General features: G+C 52.7%; 1 protein-coding gene across 2 annotated transcripts; it reads right to left on the bottom strand.

Annotated features, from left to right (window-relative positions):
* On the bottom strand, positions 1,641–15,615 carry MIIP (migration and invasion inhibitory protein). Of its 2 annotated transcripts, XM_018060326.1 has the most exons (11): positions 15,486–15,615; positions 13,540–13,720; positions 12,985–13,320; positions 12,465–12,546; positions 9,148–9,256; positions 9,008–9,060; positions 8,153–8,282; positions 7,907–8,003; positions 6,678–6,812; positions 6,293–6,396; positions 1,641–3,095 (listed from the first exon to the last, which is right to left on the bottom strand). In XM_018060326.1, the coding sequence occupies exons 2-10, from the start codon at positions 13,651–13,653 to the stop codon at positions 6,310–6,312; spliced, it is 1,143 nt and encodes a 380-aa protein (XP_017915815.1). In that variant the 5' UTR covers positions 13,654–13,720; positions 15,486–15,615; the 3' UTR covers positions 1,641–3,095; positions 6,293–6,309. The 2 variants fall into 2 exon arrangements, with proteins under 2 accessions (XP_017915815.1, XP_017915814.1); XM_018060325.1 differs by lacking the exon at positions 1,641–3,095 and having other exon boundaries at positions 5,721–6,396.

Here is a 16,643-nt window from a genome sequence, read left to right on the forward strand (position 1 = left end):
ACCTGGAAAAATGATCCGGGAAAATCCTGTGCTTTGTGTTTCTTGGGCCATGAATGGTCTACCTCCACGAGGCTGGAGGAGCAGAAGTGGTCTCTCACCCCATCAAGGAGAACCACCTCCTACCAGGCAACCAGGAGATGTTTCTGTTCTTTGGGAAGTTGGAAGGGTCCCTTGGGGAGCCAGCTGGGGCTTGTCTCCACACACTCCCTAATCTTTTCACCAAGGGCCTGGGACCCACGGCTGCTGGTGGTTGAGGAATATGTCACAGCTGTTCCCAGTCATTCCCTACCTCCCATTCAGGAGGCCAGATACCCTACGAGGGTGAAGGAGCAGTTGCTAAGCAAGACCTATGACAGTCTGCCTGGGACTTAGGACAACGTGGTGTACAGAAAACCAGGAGCAGTCATAGAAGCTACCGAGCACCTCTGGTGCCATGTTCCTGGGACACTCTCCACATCCCTGTGCTGCTTGGCCTCCATCTTCCTAACACCTGGGGACTCATTCACTCATTCATCAAACACCTGTTTACTGCATGCCCACCATATGCCACATACCAAGCTAGGCGAGAGCTGAAAACAAGGCAGCCCTGCTCCTGCACTCGAGGAACTTTACAGTTGAGTGTAATGGGATAGGATGGGGACACAGAGGTGGGACCTGACTCAGGTGCCTCTGCCAATCCCATGGGCTCAGGGGAGGGCTCTGAGGAGCAGACCTGGAAGTTGAGGCCTGAGTAGGAGTTTGGGGGATAGAGAGAGCTTTGAGCAGAGGGAAAGGAACAGGGTGGATGAAGGCCCAGGAGAAGCCAACAAGTTTAAGAGCCAGAAAAAAAAGCTTCAGCAGGGCTGGGGCCTCACCTGGGAGGGATGTGAGCCAGAGAAGAGGGAAGCAGAGGTCAGGCCTTACTCCAGCATTCTTCCCGGCACTTCTTCCATGTGCGGGCTCTCTGCAGTCCCAGCACAGGGAGGGGGGCTCCGTGGGAAGTGACCTGTTGTCTGGTTCACCAGTGTCCTCAGAGCCTGGCATAGCGCCTAGCACAGGAGCTCGATGTATGTGTGGTGAATGAATGAATGAGGGAACGAATGAACCAATGGCCAGTGAGAGTTGTGTCTCTGCTGTGACACAGCCAGACTCCCCTGTTCCTATTTCTAAATGATTGACATCAATTCTGGAAGATGCCAGTGATCTTCAGACTTCCCAACCTGGAGATCCAGCGAAGGGACTGGGACTCGCCAGGGAGCGTGACTTTGAAATCCGATGTGGGGCCCAGAACCTTCACAACAGCATTATCAACTCAATGGTCTGAGCAAAGTCCAAGAGACAGTGAAGGACAGGGAAGCCTGGCGTGCTGCAGTCCATGGGGTCACAAAGAGTTGGACACGATTGAGCAACTAAACAACAAAAAAGATGATCTTGCTTTTTTCTTTTGGGATTTATGCCAACAATGACACTATTATTAAGCATGTAAGGTGTCCAACCACAAGAGTCCTTTGGGTTGGAGAAATGAAAGCATCCTTCCCATTGCCTTTAGGGACTTTCCATGTGGTTCAGTGGTAAAGAATCCGCCTGCCAATCCAGGACACCTGGGTTTGATCCCTGGGTTGGGAAGATTCCTTGGAGAAGGAAATGCCAACTCACTCTAGTATTCCTGCCTGGGAAATCCCATGGACAGAAGATCCTGGCAGCTACAGTCCATGGGGTCACAAAGAATCAGACACAACTGAGTACATGACACCTCTCCTCTCCCATCACCTTCACGACACAAGTGGGAGATCAGGCTAGAGGGAAAAGCCAAATCCTGAAATACAGTTTAGCCACTACTTTTGAGAAAACAGGAAGAAAAAAAAAAGTTCCAACTAAGAGAAAAATACCACCTCTGCTTAAATTCTAGCAGGGGAGAGGGAGACACTAAAGCAATGAACCTCATGGGTAGTAATTTAATAACATATAAAGGGGACTTCCTTGGCAGTCCAGGGGTTCATACTTCCATGGCAGGCGGCATGAGTTCGATCCCTAGTCGGGGAACTAAAATCCTGCATGCTGCACAGCACCGCATGGCCAAAAAAATTTTTTTAAAGGAAAACACACACGGGCTGGGATGGAGTACAGGGAAGTGCAGTGTGTGATGGGGCGGATGCATCAGAGGGGTCCAGGGGTTCAGGGAAGGCCCTCGTGAAAGAGACTCTCCAGCTGAAATGCACACCTGGAAGGGGTAGAGGAAGGGAGACAAGAAGAGATCTGGACACCCCCTAGGGAGGGAGGGACAGCCTGGAAGAATCAGGAATGGCTTGCCTGTTCGTGGGAGGGCAGGTAACCGTGGTGGGGTGCAGGTGAGTGAGGCAGAGCTGGAGACGTGATACTCTGTGTAGGGCCTCTCTCCCTGTGATCTTCATCCTTGAGGTCCCTCAGGTTTGAAAAAGCCTGTTCCCCAGCCTGCTCATTCAGAGTGGATCTGGAGCGGCTGCGTGGGAAAGACAGAAGCCAGAAACCTTCTAAATGTTCAAAGGAACGGTCCTTCCAGAGAAACCACTGGCCCTCATGACTTAACGGCCTAGCACTGCAGTCTGGACTTTTATGGGAGAGAAATATTTCTATCATCATTCAAGCTGTTGCTCTTCTGGGTTGGCTAAACTTAGAAGGTGAGCTCAGCTGTCTATGTTGTCATTTTGTTTGACAGAAGGTTTCCAGATTCTCTTCTGCCTCCGGCCAAAGAATTTCTAACAAAACCGCTGATTCCCACAGGCGCTGACTCCCACAGGCTCTCTATTCTTTTTAAATGATTTGATTACTGAATTTCTTAACTTTTGCACCAGATGAGTACCTTACTTGCCTCACTCTAATGTCTAACTCTGGGTTTCAAGGTGGCATAATGTCCAAGCTTGTGCTTAATTTTTTTAAAATTATGATGTTTATTTATTTGGCTGCGTTGGGTCTTAGTTGTGGCACACAGGATCTTTATTGCATCCTGCAGAATCTTTTCATTGCATCCTTCGGGCTCAGTAGTTGCAGCTGTCAGGCTTGGTTAGCCCTTGGCATGTGGAATCTTAGTTCCCCGACCAAAGCAGATTCTCCACCACCATGGAAGTCCCACAGGCTTTCTTGAATTAAAATCACATGTGGGAAAACAAGAACAACAACAACAACAAAATCCAACTCAAAACTGGGCAAAGGACTTCAATAGACATTCCTCCAAATGAGATAGACAAATGGCCTCTAAGCCCATCATCACTAACCATCATCAGGGAAATGCAATCAAAACTACAATAAACAAGATATGTCACACCCATTGGGATGGCAATTATTTAAAAAAAAAAACAGGCAGAAAATAACTGTTAGTGAGGATGTGGAGAAACTGGAACCCTTATGCACCGCCAGTGGGAATGGAAAATGCTGTAGCGGCTCCTCTGAAAACAGTATCACAGGTCCTCAAAAGAGTAAACACAGAATGACCCTACGATCCAGCAATTCCTCTTCTAGGTTTACACCCTGAAGAATTGAAAGTAGGGATTCAAAGAGACATTTGTACACTCATGTTCACAACAGCATTATATACAATAACAAAAGGTGGAAGTGACTCAAAGGCACATCAGCAGATGGATGGATAAACAAGATGTGGTCCATCCATACAATAAAATACTTTGCAGTCTTAAGGCAGGAAATTCCGACACTTTACAACATAAACCTCGAGGACATTATGCTAAATGAAAGGAGCCGAAAAAGGGACAAAAAGACAAATACTACATGATTCCACTCGGATGAGGTAACCTAGTCAAATTCATAGAGATGCAAAAGAATGATGGTTGCTAGAAGCTGGGAGGTGGGGATTGAGAATGAGTGTTTAACTGGAGCTCTGCTCAGATGGTAGAGAATCTGCCTGCAGTGCAGGAGACCTGGGTTCGATCCCTGGGTCAGGAAAATCCCCTGGAGAAGGGAAGGGCACCCCACTCCAGTATTCTTGCCTGGAGAATTCCATGTATAGAGGAACCTGGCAGGCTACAGTCCATGGGGTCGCAAAGAGTCAGACACAACGGAGCAACCAACACTTTTACTTTCCCTTTCCAGTTTCATAAGAAGAAGAAAATTCTGGGGATGGTTGGTGGTGAAAGTTGCAAAAAGTATAAATGGACTTTAGGGCCACTCAATTGCAAATATAAGTGGTAAACTTGTGTCTTTGTGTTTTTGGCTGCAGTAGACTTTTGTTGCTGCAGCAGGCTTTCCCTAGATGTGGCAAGCGGGGGCTACTCTGCTGCAGTGCTCAGGCTCCTCCTTGCAGTGGCTTCTCCTGTGGCAGGGCATGGGCTCTATGCTGCACCAGCTTCAGTCATTGCAGCTCCCAGGCTCTAGAGTACAGGCTCAATAGTTGTGGTGCATGGATTTACTTGCTCCAAGGGATGTGGAATCTTCCAGGAGCAGGGATCAAACGATGACCCCTGTATTGGCAGGCAGATTCTTATCCACTAGACCACCAGAGGGGCTTCCCAGGCACTAGTGGTAAAGAACCTGTCTGCCAAAGCAAGAGACGTAAGAGATGTGGGTTTGACCCCCAGGTCGGGAAGATCCCCTGGAGGAGGGCATGGCAACCCACTCCAGTATTCTTGCCTGGAGAATCCCACGGACAGAGGAGCCTGCCGGGCTACAGTCCGTGGGGTCACAAAGTCAGACACAACTGAAGCGACTTATGTTACGTTTTATACAACTGAAAATAAATTTTAAAAAATTAATTTAAAAGAATTACATGTGGAAGAGACTTCATTTCTTCAGGTACTGGAATCAAGTGACAAGCCATGACCCACTGCTCAAAGTGCCCACAGACACATATGCATGATCACAGAGACATTTGGACTCGAGAGTCTCTGGAAAGGATATGTGCTGGCCAGGTAGCCCTGTGCCCACCACTCCCAGTCACTTTACCTGCCTGTCTATGGAAGCATTGGAGGTTGGAACTCCAGACGGAGTGAGGGAAGACTCAGGTGAGAGTTTGTGTTGCCTGTTATTGTTGCCAATGGCCTGGGAAGTCTGTGTGTCCGTCTTGCAGGGAAAGAGCTGGTGAAGTCATGATGTGGAGGACAGTAACACTCACCCAGTATATCATGCGCCCCTTCATGTCCCGACTCCACGTGACTAGTTCTGTCCAATGTACCACAAGCAGAAGTGACCTGTGTCATTTCTGGGCTGAAGCCACTGGTGGAGCCACCATTGATCTGGGTCCCCGAAAAACAATGTCAAAATAGAGGCCCCACTGTGACCCATGATGAGCAGATAGTGTGAGCAAGTCAGCAAGAAATAGGTCTTTATGTCAGACCACCGTAATCTGGGAGTTAATTTGTTGCTGCAGCACAGCCTCGCTTATCCTAATACATGCGCTGTGACTGGCGGGAAAGGTTTTCTCAGCTTCACAAGCTCCAGGTGGGAGCCACAGACCACAGCCCTAGTTCCACCCCTCTAAGCTAGAAACCTCAGAAAAAGCACACGCCTTCCCTGGGCTTAGGTTCCCCAGCTATTCCATTTTTATCCTACAAATTAGAAAGTTCATATTATTCAACATATAGGGGGAAAGACAGGTGCTGCTTACTAATTCAGGAGGGCAGAGGTGAGCACTTGCCTCTGACTTGAACCTTCCTGGCCTTTTATTTCCCCAGGTGTCCCTGCTGGGGCTCTGAATCATCCATGGTTTCTAGGGCTGGGCTTGAGATGGAAATAAAGGAGCCACGGGGCCCAGGAACTTTAAGAGCATTCCTTTATCACTGGACCCTGGTGTCAGGGGTCAAGAAGGAGGGGCTCATTCACTCCCCACTGTCACAGCTTCAGCCTCATCTACAGGGGCCGGCCTGAGACCCCAAGCCCCTTGCTGAGGGGGCCTTTTGATGCTGACCTTGACCCTAGCCTGCTTTGGGGACCCTCACCCCCAAAAGTGCCACACTCAGTGCTGGATCCACTCCACCTGGCACACGCTGTCAGAGGCGTCCTTCCCCAGATGAGGAGGGCCAGGCTGAGGCCAGGGCACCTCTGAGATTCTAAGGGCATCGGCAGGACAGACCCGGCACATGTGGGAATCTGGGGCTGCAGGGAGCACTGAGCTTTACTTACAAACGTGTCACAGAATCCCCTCACCCCAACCCCAGGGTCCCCTTCTGTGTCCCCAGGAAGGAGACAGGCCGGGGCCCACCCACTGGGCCAGCCTAGGAAGGAAGGTGGGGCCTGAGTCCACCTCCAGCCAAGACTAGGCAAGGCTCCCCTCTCGTGGGCACCCCTGCCAGAGGGGTGAAGCTGAAACGACAGCAGGAGCACTGTTCACCTCCAAGTGGCCAGTCCTCAGGGCTTCGGCTGGGGGTAGCGGGGCCGGGACATGGAGGGTTCTGACCAGATTGGGGTCGGGGGTGGGACCCGCATTGGCACAGCCTAGGGAATGAAGAGAAAGGTCTCAGAGGGGGCCTCTTTGGGATGGGTTACCCCATATGCAGCCTCATCCCCTTCTGGATCTCGGACTTGGGGTCAGCTTCCAGAGCATGGTGGGGTAGCCAGTGGGGAGCAGTGGAGACTGGAGAGGTGCTGGGGGTCAGGGCCAGGGATATGGGAGCCCACAGAGAGAGGCTTCCAGGTTCTGCGCTCCTCCCCCAGAGACTCTGCAGTCCCCAGGCTGCTCCAAGGTGTCTGCCCCTCCCAGGGCACCCTGGACGTACCAGGTGAGGAGAGCCGGTGGCTGACAGCTTCTGATGGTGGGCCTCAGAGGAGACACTGGACCAGAGGTCCAGGGTCTTGGGAGCTGAGCTCTTCTCAGACTTCGGAGGGATAATGTCCCAGCCCAGCAGGCAATGCTGTAGAGAGCAAGGGATTAAGGCGCCTGGCTGGGGGCGGGGCTCCCCACTGACCAGGCAAGCCCAGGGAGGGGCTGCACCTCTCCTTCCAGACTGGCAGCCTCCTCTAGGACAGGGCTGTGTCCCCCATGAGGGTGGAGGGACCCCCTGCAAATAATCAGTGTCTCCCATGACTGAGCCTCCCCCAGGGCAGAGGTCTGTGTCCACCACTGTTCCCCCGGGCCTCCCTTTCCTAATCCTGCGGACCCAAACCACAGATGGGTGGAGGGAAGGCTGTGGATGCTGATGGAGCACATCCTGTGTGCCAGGCTCTGCTCCAGGCCCCTAACAAGTACTGACTCACTGACCTGCCCCCCCGCTCACCCCATAAGCCTGAGGACAGTACACTGGACCCATTTTACAGATGAGCAAACAGACTTTCCTCAGTACTCCTTCTCCTTGCTTCCACTCTAGCATCCTCGGCCTCAACTGGGAGTGAGTGGGGTCCCCACTGACCCCTGTCCTACCCAGAAGACACAAAGGGTGGCTCTATGGGGGAGGCATCATGGAAGTATAAGACCCCAAGTTCTACCTGGCTGACCATGGAAAAGGCACCTCCCCTCTGCCTCAGTCTCCTCGTCTGTAAATTGGAATAACAGCAGGACCTCTATTCTCTGGAGAAGGAAATGGCAACCCACTCCAGTATTCTTGCCTGGAGAACCCATGGACAGAGGAGCCTGGCAGGCTACAGTCCATGGGGTCGCAAGTGTCGGACACGACTTAGCAACTAAACCACCGCCACTGCACTCTCTGTTGCTTGACCCCACAAGATAAACCCCCTGAGGACTGTGCACACGGCACACAAAAGCATGAGAAATCAGACCTTTCTGCATTATGCCAGCTCATGGGCAGACGGGGGGTGGGTGGGGAGCCTGACCTCCATCAGGGAACAGGAACAGCACAGGTGACGTGAGTGGCCCAGTCTGAACTCCAGAGACTGGGGTCCTTGAGCCCAGCGTCACTGTGTGGCTCTGGGACAGTCCTGGCCCTCTCTGGGCCTCAGGACACAACCGAGGACTGGGCCAGACAGGGGGCAACCCTACCCCCATCCTCACCCGGGGCAGCGCCAGTGTGTCGGAGGTGTCGAAGCTCTTCCGCCGATGGATGCGGTGCCGGTGCGGGGGATCCAGGACGGACAGTGGGATGCTCACCCTGGGGGTGGCGACAGTGGGGGCGCTCCTGCAGGTCTCTCCAGGCTGCGATGCCCGACCTGCCCCCAAGACCACAGGCCCCAGGCTCTGCTCCCCTCTGCCACCGCCCCTGCGACTCCCCTGGGTGTCCTGCCCACTCAGGCCACTCACCTGACCTGCGCTGGCTCCGCCAGGGTCCCCGCACCCCGCTGGGCCCGTGGCTTCCTGCACAGGCGGCAGGGGGTGCCAGGATCCGCAGGCACCAGAAACAGGCGCCGGTTGACACGGTAACAGTACACGCCTGTGAGACCAGAGAGGAGCAGAAGTCCCTCCTCAGCCAGGGAACCTAGACCCCCTGGACCCCAACCACATAGGCCCACCAGCCCCTGCACAGCCCCAGTGGCCACATTCACAGGCCCGCCCACGTGTACATGGAGTGTGCACACATACATGTGCTCACACACAACGACACTGAGCACCGCTTTCTACTCAAGCATGACACATGCGTGCACACGTGCTGGCATCTTCATACATTCAAGTGTCATCTGTGCACACTCAGAGCACTGCTTCATATAGTCACATTTGTGGACATATACGGTGTGTTTATACTTGTAATCACACACAGTGCACACACATATATATATGTCCACGTGAACACACCTCACACATGCATATACATACATGGATACAAACACTATACGTTGCATGTACAAACCCACAACATAGACTCAGATGCTCACGTGACTGAGCCTGAACCCCCCACCTCAGATGACCCATATGCAGAGAGGAGAGGAAGGGGGCGCGGGGCATGTGGGAAGCAAGGCGGTTGGGGAAGCTGGCAGTGAGTGCACAGGGCTGGCCCTACTCCCCATGAGGCCAGGCCTCAGCTCACCCCCACCCCTTACCCAGGGCTCACCATGCCCTGTCGGGACACCAGGCTCCCTCCCTGAGTCGTCAACACTCAGCTGCTTCCCCAGGCCCCCAGGCCTTGGCTGGGCTCTGGGGTAACCAAGTGTTTATACTCACATTCGTGGTCCTCCTCCACAGCATCACTCTCCTGCAGGCCTAGGAAGTGGGGTCTGTGAGGGCGAGAGGGTGAGCAGGCCAGGGCAAGAAGGCGAGCAGGCCTGAGCCTCCCTGCCCACCCTGTGCCTGCCCCTGCTCACCCAGGGCCACTGCAAATACACTCCTCCTTGTTGGCTTCCCGGAACTTCTGCAGCTTTGAGAAGAAGGCCTCAGGCTTGCTGGTGACGGCAAACGTGTTGTCCAGGGACCCTGGGGGGACAACGCACAAAGGAGCTGCTGTGTGGCCAAGACGCAGGGGGTGCTTAGCACTGGCGATCCAGGCCACTGAGTCGCGTACAGACCTGGAGGAGTCCTTCAACTCACGTGACACATGCATACCCAATCGTCTGTGCAAAAAGTATTTATAGAGTGCCAGCTACAAACCAGACAGTGTTTCACGTGCTGGGGAAAGAACAGCAACCAGACTAAGCCTCCACCCTTTTGAGGCTTACATTCTAATGCAGCCACAAACCAGTCGCTAAACAAACCTGAGATACCAAGTGGAAAGGCGACACCTATCAGGAAGCAGGAGAGAAAGAGAGTCAGGAAACTGAGCTTGGCCGGCAGAGGGGCCAGAGGGAGCTTCCCTGAGGACTGACACCTGAGTGGAGACCTGATGAGGGAGGGAGGGAGCCATGGGGACATCCCAGGCAGACAGAGGAGCAAATGCAAAGGCCCTGGGGCATGTGTGTGCTGGTACACTGGAGTCACACTCAGGAGGTGAAATGCGCAGAGCGGTTAGAGTTGAGGAGATGTGACTGGGAAACCACTGATGGGTTTGGGGACAAGGAGTGATATGATCACATCAGCCATGTGCTTTTAGAGTACTCCTCTTCTGGCTGCAGCAAGGGGAGAAGAAGCAGGCATACCAGTTAGGGGACTACTGCAGGCATCCTGGTGGAGACAAGACGGTGAATTCTAGAAATATGTTGAAGGCAGGGCTACCAGGATGTATGTATGAAAAGGAGAGGAAAAATCAAGGCTGATCTCCAGATTATGGCCAGAGATGCCGCCAAGAGATAGGAAAGACTATGGGAGGGTGGACCAAGAGCCGTGGAAGTCAGGACCTTGATTTTGGACCTGAGATTAGTCTAGGACACCTAATGAGCCAGGCAGAGAAGAAAGTCAGATACACAAGTCTGGAATTCAGAGGAGAAGCATGGGTTAACTGGGTGAGAAGAGGGTGAGGAGAGTCTTAACACTGACGGGGCCTAGGGAGTTTGGAGGTTGGAACAAGGAAGCAGATCCGGCAGAGGAAACTGGATGGAGCTACCAGGGAAGTGGGGAACAGCAAGGGGATGCCCAGGTTTGGAAGCCAAGGGAAGAAAGAGCTTCGGGGAGGGAAGAGGGAGTGGTCACTGTGTCCATGCTACTCAGGGCCCAGAAAGTATGTGGACTGAGAACTCAGCTGGGAGCTGGTAATGCAGTGGTCACAGCTAACCTGGGGTGGTGTCAGGGACTAAAGCCTGATTTTAAGAAAAAGTCAGGGAGAGAAACTGGAGATGGTGAATCAAGATGGCCTTTAGAGTTTCATGATAAAGAAAAGCAGAGAACATGGGTATTAACTAGAAATAGGAGGGGAAGTCACAGACTTAATCAGTTCTCATTAATACTCCCAGCTTTACCCCAACCGGATGTGAGATTTGCTAAGCTTTTCAGTCTCTTGGCCCTCAGCCTTCTCATCTGTCAATGGGGACAGTAATAGTATCCACCTGATCAGATGATTGTGAAGAGTCAAGAAGTTAATGGTAGGAAAGCTCTTGGGACAGGGCCCAGCACAGGACAAGTGCTCCGTGAAATCAGTTCTCATTAATACTTCCCAGTGTTCATATGCTGACGGAGCAGAATGATGGTGGAGGGAGGACAGGAGAGAATTACAGGAAGCAAGAGCTTTGGGAATCAAGAAGGAATGGGGCCAAGCACACAAATGCACAGACAGGCTGGAGACAGGAGCTCAGAAAGGAGGAGACAGGTGCACATGGACACAGGGCAGGAACGAGGCAGGCGCCTCTGCTTTCCCAGGGACAGGAAGCAAGGCGGTGAGCTGGCAGACAGGGACCATGTCCCCTCCACAGGGGCCCAGGAGCCTCACAGAGCCCCCGCCTTGTGGCAGGAACTCAACCTCTCCGAGCATCACCTTCCTCCTTCATGAAAATGATGATCCAACAGCCCAAGCTCTGAAGGCTGTCCACTCACTCCTTTAACCAGTGTTGGTGTGCTGGCCCTGTTCTAGGCTCAAGGAACACAGCAACAAAAAGACAGCCAGGCCCCTGCTCCAACAGAGCTCATGAGCCAGACAAGAAACAAGCAAACAAGATGATTTCTGAGAATGAATGAACGAAGAACACAAAAGTAGCCGATGCTTACAGGCAAGGATGCAGGGGCGGTGTTCCTCCGACCTTGTGCTCATGCAAGGCACCTAATATTTGAGCTGAGTGCTTGGTGATGAAAAGGAACCCGCAGGTGTGAATCTGGGGAAGTGCATTCAAAGCAAAGGGAAGAGGGACTTGCATAGCAGTCCAGTGGTTAAGGCTCCACGCTTCCAAGGCAGGGGGCATGGGTTCAATCCCTGGACGGGGAACTAAGATCCCACATGCTGCACAACAACGCCAAAGCAAAGCAAACAGCAAGTGCAAAGGCAGGTGGCCATGAGCACACAGCTGGTTCAAGGACTAGCAAGGAGGCCAACGAGGCTGGAGCGAAGAATCAGAAGATAGATGGTTAGAGGTTATGTCACCGGGCCAGCAGAGGCCAGATCTCACCTCAGAAGTCTAGATAACATTTTGGATTTACTCTAAGTGCTAGCTTCCTAGGTGGTGCTAGTGGTAAAGAATCCACCTGCCCAATGCAGGAGACGTAAGAGACCTGGATTTGATCACTGGGTTGGGAAGATCCCCTGGAGGAGGGCATGGCAACCCATTCCAGTATTCTTGTCTGGCGAATCCCATGCACAGAGGAGCCTGGCAGGCTACATGGGGTCGCAAAGAGTGAGGCACAAATGCAGTGACTTAGCGCACACACTAAGCGCTAAGTATTCTGAATGACATGATCTGATTCCCAGGTTTCAAAATTCATTCTGGCTGTTGAGTCAAAAATGGATGATAATGGGGTTGGAAAGAGGCCAGAGGGCATTCAGCCAGGAAGCAACTGAGGTTGCTGGGGGAGTTGGGGAAACGCAAAGAGACGATACACATACAGTTTCCCAGGGCCTGGCACACAATAAATGCCAAAAAAATAAGGCAGCTCTCATTCATGCAACAAACACTCGGCGAACACCATCTCTGTGCTTTTCACTGTGCCAAGGGCCGAGGCAGGAGACGTGGTACTGAAGATGCTCCCACCTGGTGGGGGCTCAGGCAGGTGCATAAGCAAGCTAGGGCCCCCACCCCCAATCTCCAGGCCCTGGGGAGGGCCACACCTGCAATCCAGTCATAGCCCAGGTAGGGTCTCAGGCGCCAGCTCTTCTCAGGCACTGGAGACTCCTTTGTGGTCACTCTTGGCTGAGGAGGGAGGCAAAGAGAGACAAGGTTGTGCCAGCAGGCCTGGCCCAAAGGAGGCCCCACCTTGAGGGGAGGAAAGGGGCTATGTCTTAACTTACACCCTGACGGAGGCCCCAGGGTTCAGCTGAGGGCTTGGGGGCTGGAGGATAAGAGTTTGACCCCCCACTCTCCCCACCATGTGTGACTGTGAACAAGTCTGTCCTCTGAACCTCGGTCTTCCCATCTGCACAATGGGGCTGGTCACCTTCTTCCCAAAGTGCTCTCTGAAAAACTAATGGCCACAACTTATCAAGCACTCAGGCTGAGCAGGACACGACTCACAGCACCTCCCAGGAGTCTCTCACCCTGGAAGGGAAGCTGCCTGTGAGTGCATCTGTCAGAGGAGAAACTGAGGCTCAAGGAAGCCCCATCAATGGCTGCCCCACTCTCCCACATTACCTTGGACAACTTGCCCTGTTGAGCCAAGATGGACCTCAGAGCCTGGGCCTCCTGGGCTCCTGGACTGTCCAGCTCTGCTGAAAGCTCTGGGTCATTTGAGTCTGAGATGGCCAGTAAGGGAGCTGAGTGGGGCCTCGGTGGGCCCAGGGTCTCCTGGTGTAGGCATTTGGCAGGTGGGAGAGAGTTCATCCCAGAGCTGGCCTCGCCAGGCCAGTACCTATCACAGGGGTCACCAGGGTGGGCATCTTGTAGGCAGGAGGCTCTCGAGGCAACTGAGGACATCTCTTGGGACGATGGCACCTCCGAGTCATAGCTGCTGCTCGAGTCCAGGCTCGACTGGAACAGAGAGGCTTGGTCACCAGCCACCCACCCGCTCCTCATCCTTGCTCAGCCTCTGCAGTGTCCCAGGCCATACCTTCCCACACTGGAACTCACTCAGTTTTCTCATCATCAGTAAAATGGGCACACTGCGTAAGAGGACCTGGAAGGCCTGGATTCTGGCCTGAGGGTTAGGCAGCCCCTCTCTCACCCCTGGGACTTGGCCAAGGTGCTTACCCCTGACGCTGCCTTGGCCACGGACCGCCGCACAGCATCCTGCCCCACCCACAGTTGCCTCAGGAGCTCCAGGTTGAGCTGCCGCAGCTGTACTAAGTCCCTGGTCTCCACCATCCTGGGCTTTCCACGACAGAGGTCACCGACTCCCAGACCACAGACTGCCCTCAGAGCTGGGTTCTACCTGAAACCAAGACAGAGAGCAAGACGGCACTGAGGAGGCTACCTTCGGAGCCAGAGTCAAATCCCCATTCTGATATTCCCTAACTGGGAAACCTTGGGCAAGTTAATTAACCTCTCTATGCCTTAGTTTCCTCACCTGCCAAACAGACGATAATGCCATCAACCTCATAAAACTGTTGAAAGGACTAAAGGAGGTAATGCATATTATATTGGCGGTCCAGTGGTTAAAGACTCCACACTTCCAATGCAAGGGGCATGGACGGGTTCGATCCTTGGTCAGAAAACTAAGATGTCACACTCAGACCCGCCAAAATATTTTTTAATTAAAAGAAAATCTTAGTCCAATACCTGGCACACACAAAGAGCGCTCAATAAATTCTTATTATTGTTAAACTAGCCAGAGCATGTTTCCTGACATGTCAAAAGAGATTAATCTCTCCCCTTTAACAACCTTAACTATGAAATTATGACTAGTTTAATTTGTAGAAATCAACCCTGAATATTCATTGGAAGGACTGATGCTGAAGCTCCAATATTTTGGCCACCTGATGCGAAGAGCCGACTAACTAGAAAAGACCCTGATGCTTGGAAAGATTGAAGGCAGGAGAAGGATGAGATGGTTGGATGGCATTACCGACTCAATGGACGTGAATTTGAGCAAACTCAGAGATGGTGAAGGACAGAAAAACCTGGCGTGCTGCAGTCCATGGGGTCACAAAGAGTCGGACATGAATGAGCGACTGAACACCACCACCTTAGTTTATAGTGGACAATTAGGGCAAGTCTACAAATGTAAAACATTATAACTTTCAAATTCAACACAAATCAGATTTCTGAAGGGACTCGTCCTTCTCTCCTGCCCTCCCTTCTTTTTTTTTTTTTTAGACAAATTAAGTTCAGAGAAATTAAAATACTAGCCCCAAGTCACACTGCTTGTAGTGGCATAGCCAGGATTTGAACCCAAATCTGGCTCCAGGGTCCATGGTTATTGACAACCTTTTCCCAAACAGTGTGGAGGGGGGCCTAGGAAGCCACCTCCTCATTCTCCAACCTTTGGCCTCCCAGGGATCTGGGCTCAAGGACACTCTGATGCCTCTGGAAGAGATTTCAGCCGATTAGGTGAAGAGGCTTCATCTTCTCTCTTGAGCTCCAAGCCCAGATTCCTCCAACTAGAAATTCAGCCTCCCCCAGTACACACAATCCCTTTCTAACACTGGGTCCAGTCAGACACCCTGCTCTCAGAAACCCTGCCCTGACCCCAGCCCTTCCACCCACACTCCTCACCTGTGGACCACCCATATCGGGGCCCCCTCCTCAAGGCCCGGCTGCAAGGGCTAAAGCAGAGAGAACCGCCCCCCACATACACCCACACAGGGAAGGGAGAATGAATAGTGGAGATACGAGTACAGTGGTGGGTGGTGCAGACAAGTGGGGAAGACAGCCTGATCCCGGTCCCCGCCCTCATCTGACTGAACGACTTTGGCCTCCATTGTTGCACAGCGTTAAAGAAAGAAAACCTCCGGCTCTGGAGGCTCTCTGGAAAGCTATAGCTGCGCCTAGGCGACGGGAAGGCAACGTTCAAAAGAGACACACACTGAGGCAGCGGCAGTGCAGCGGAACACAAGGGCGGGAGGTCCCCTCCCGGGAATGGGAGACTCAGCCTCCCTCTTCTTTCCCATCACCGGACCAGGACGCTCCGTGGAAGTGCACGTGGAGCAATCCGTCCAACCACTCCTCTCCAACCCCGGGGCCTGCCACTTCCGCACTCACCCCTGGGAAGTCGGGGAATCAAGCTGCCTGCGGCAGCCAGCGCCGCCGAGAGTTCCGCCAGGCCCACCTAACGCGTCACCAACTGGGGGCGGGGCCTGATCCGGGCCCCTGATTAGCCAGACGTGGGGCGGAGCCGAGACGCTCCTGGGAGCCGTTACTTCGCATCGGAAGCAGCAGGCGCAACATTGGGGCGGGGCTCAACGCTGATTGGTCAATTCCGAGACCCTGGTTCGATCGTCAGAATGCGGCGGGCGTCTTCTGGAACCCAGAAGACGGGCTCCGATTGGTCCGGATAAGGCCTCAGTCTCTTTCTCGTTTGGTTGCGGAAGTTTTAGCTTCTAGACCCGGGAGGGTAAGCGGCGGCCAGCGACTCATGCTTTCATGTACTTATCTTGCCAGTAGGCACTATACTAATAAGCACTTCAGTTCAGTCCCTCAGTCGTGTCCGACTCTTTGCGACCCTATGGACTGCAGCACGCCAGGATTCCCTGTCGATCACCAGCTACCGGAGCTTGCTCCAACTCGTGTCCGACGAGTTGGTGATGCCATCCAACCACCTCATCCTCTGTCGTCCCCTTCTCCTCCTGCCTTCAATCTTTCCCAGCATCAGGGTCTTTCCAGTGAGTCAGTTCTTCGCATCAGGTGGCCAAAGTATTGGAGTTTCAGCTTCAGCATCAGTCCTTCCAATGAATTTCAGGGTTGCTTTCCTTTAGGATTGACTGGTTTGATCTCCATGCAGTCCAAGGGACTCTCGAGAGCCTTCTCCAACATTACAGTTTAAAAGCATTAATTCTTCAGTGCTCAGCTTTCTTTATGGTCCAACTCTCACATCCATATGTGACTACTGGAAAAACCATAGCTTTGATTAGACGGACCTTTGTCGATAAAGTAATGTCTCTGCTTTTTAATATGCTGTCTAGGTTGGTCATAGCTTTTCTTCCAAAGAGCAAGCATCTTTTAATTTCATGGCTGCAGTCACCATCTGAAGTGATTTTGGAGCCCAAGAAAATAAAGTCTCTCACTATTTCCATTGTTTCCCCATCTATGTGCCATTAAGTGATGGGACTGGATGCCACGGTCTTAGCTTTCTGAATGTTGAGTTTTAAACCAGCTTTTTCACTCTCCTCTTTCACTTTCCTCAAGAGGCTCTTTAG

The sequence above is a fragment of the Capra hircus genome, chromosome 16 (assembly GCF_001704415.2).
Source record: "Capra hircus breed San Clemente chromosome 16, ASM170441v1, whole genome shotgun sequence".
Taxonomy (NCBI): Eukaryota; Metazoa; Chordata; class Mammalia; order Artiodactyla; family Bovidae; genus Capra; species Capra hircus.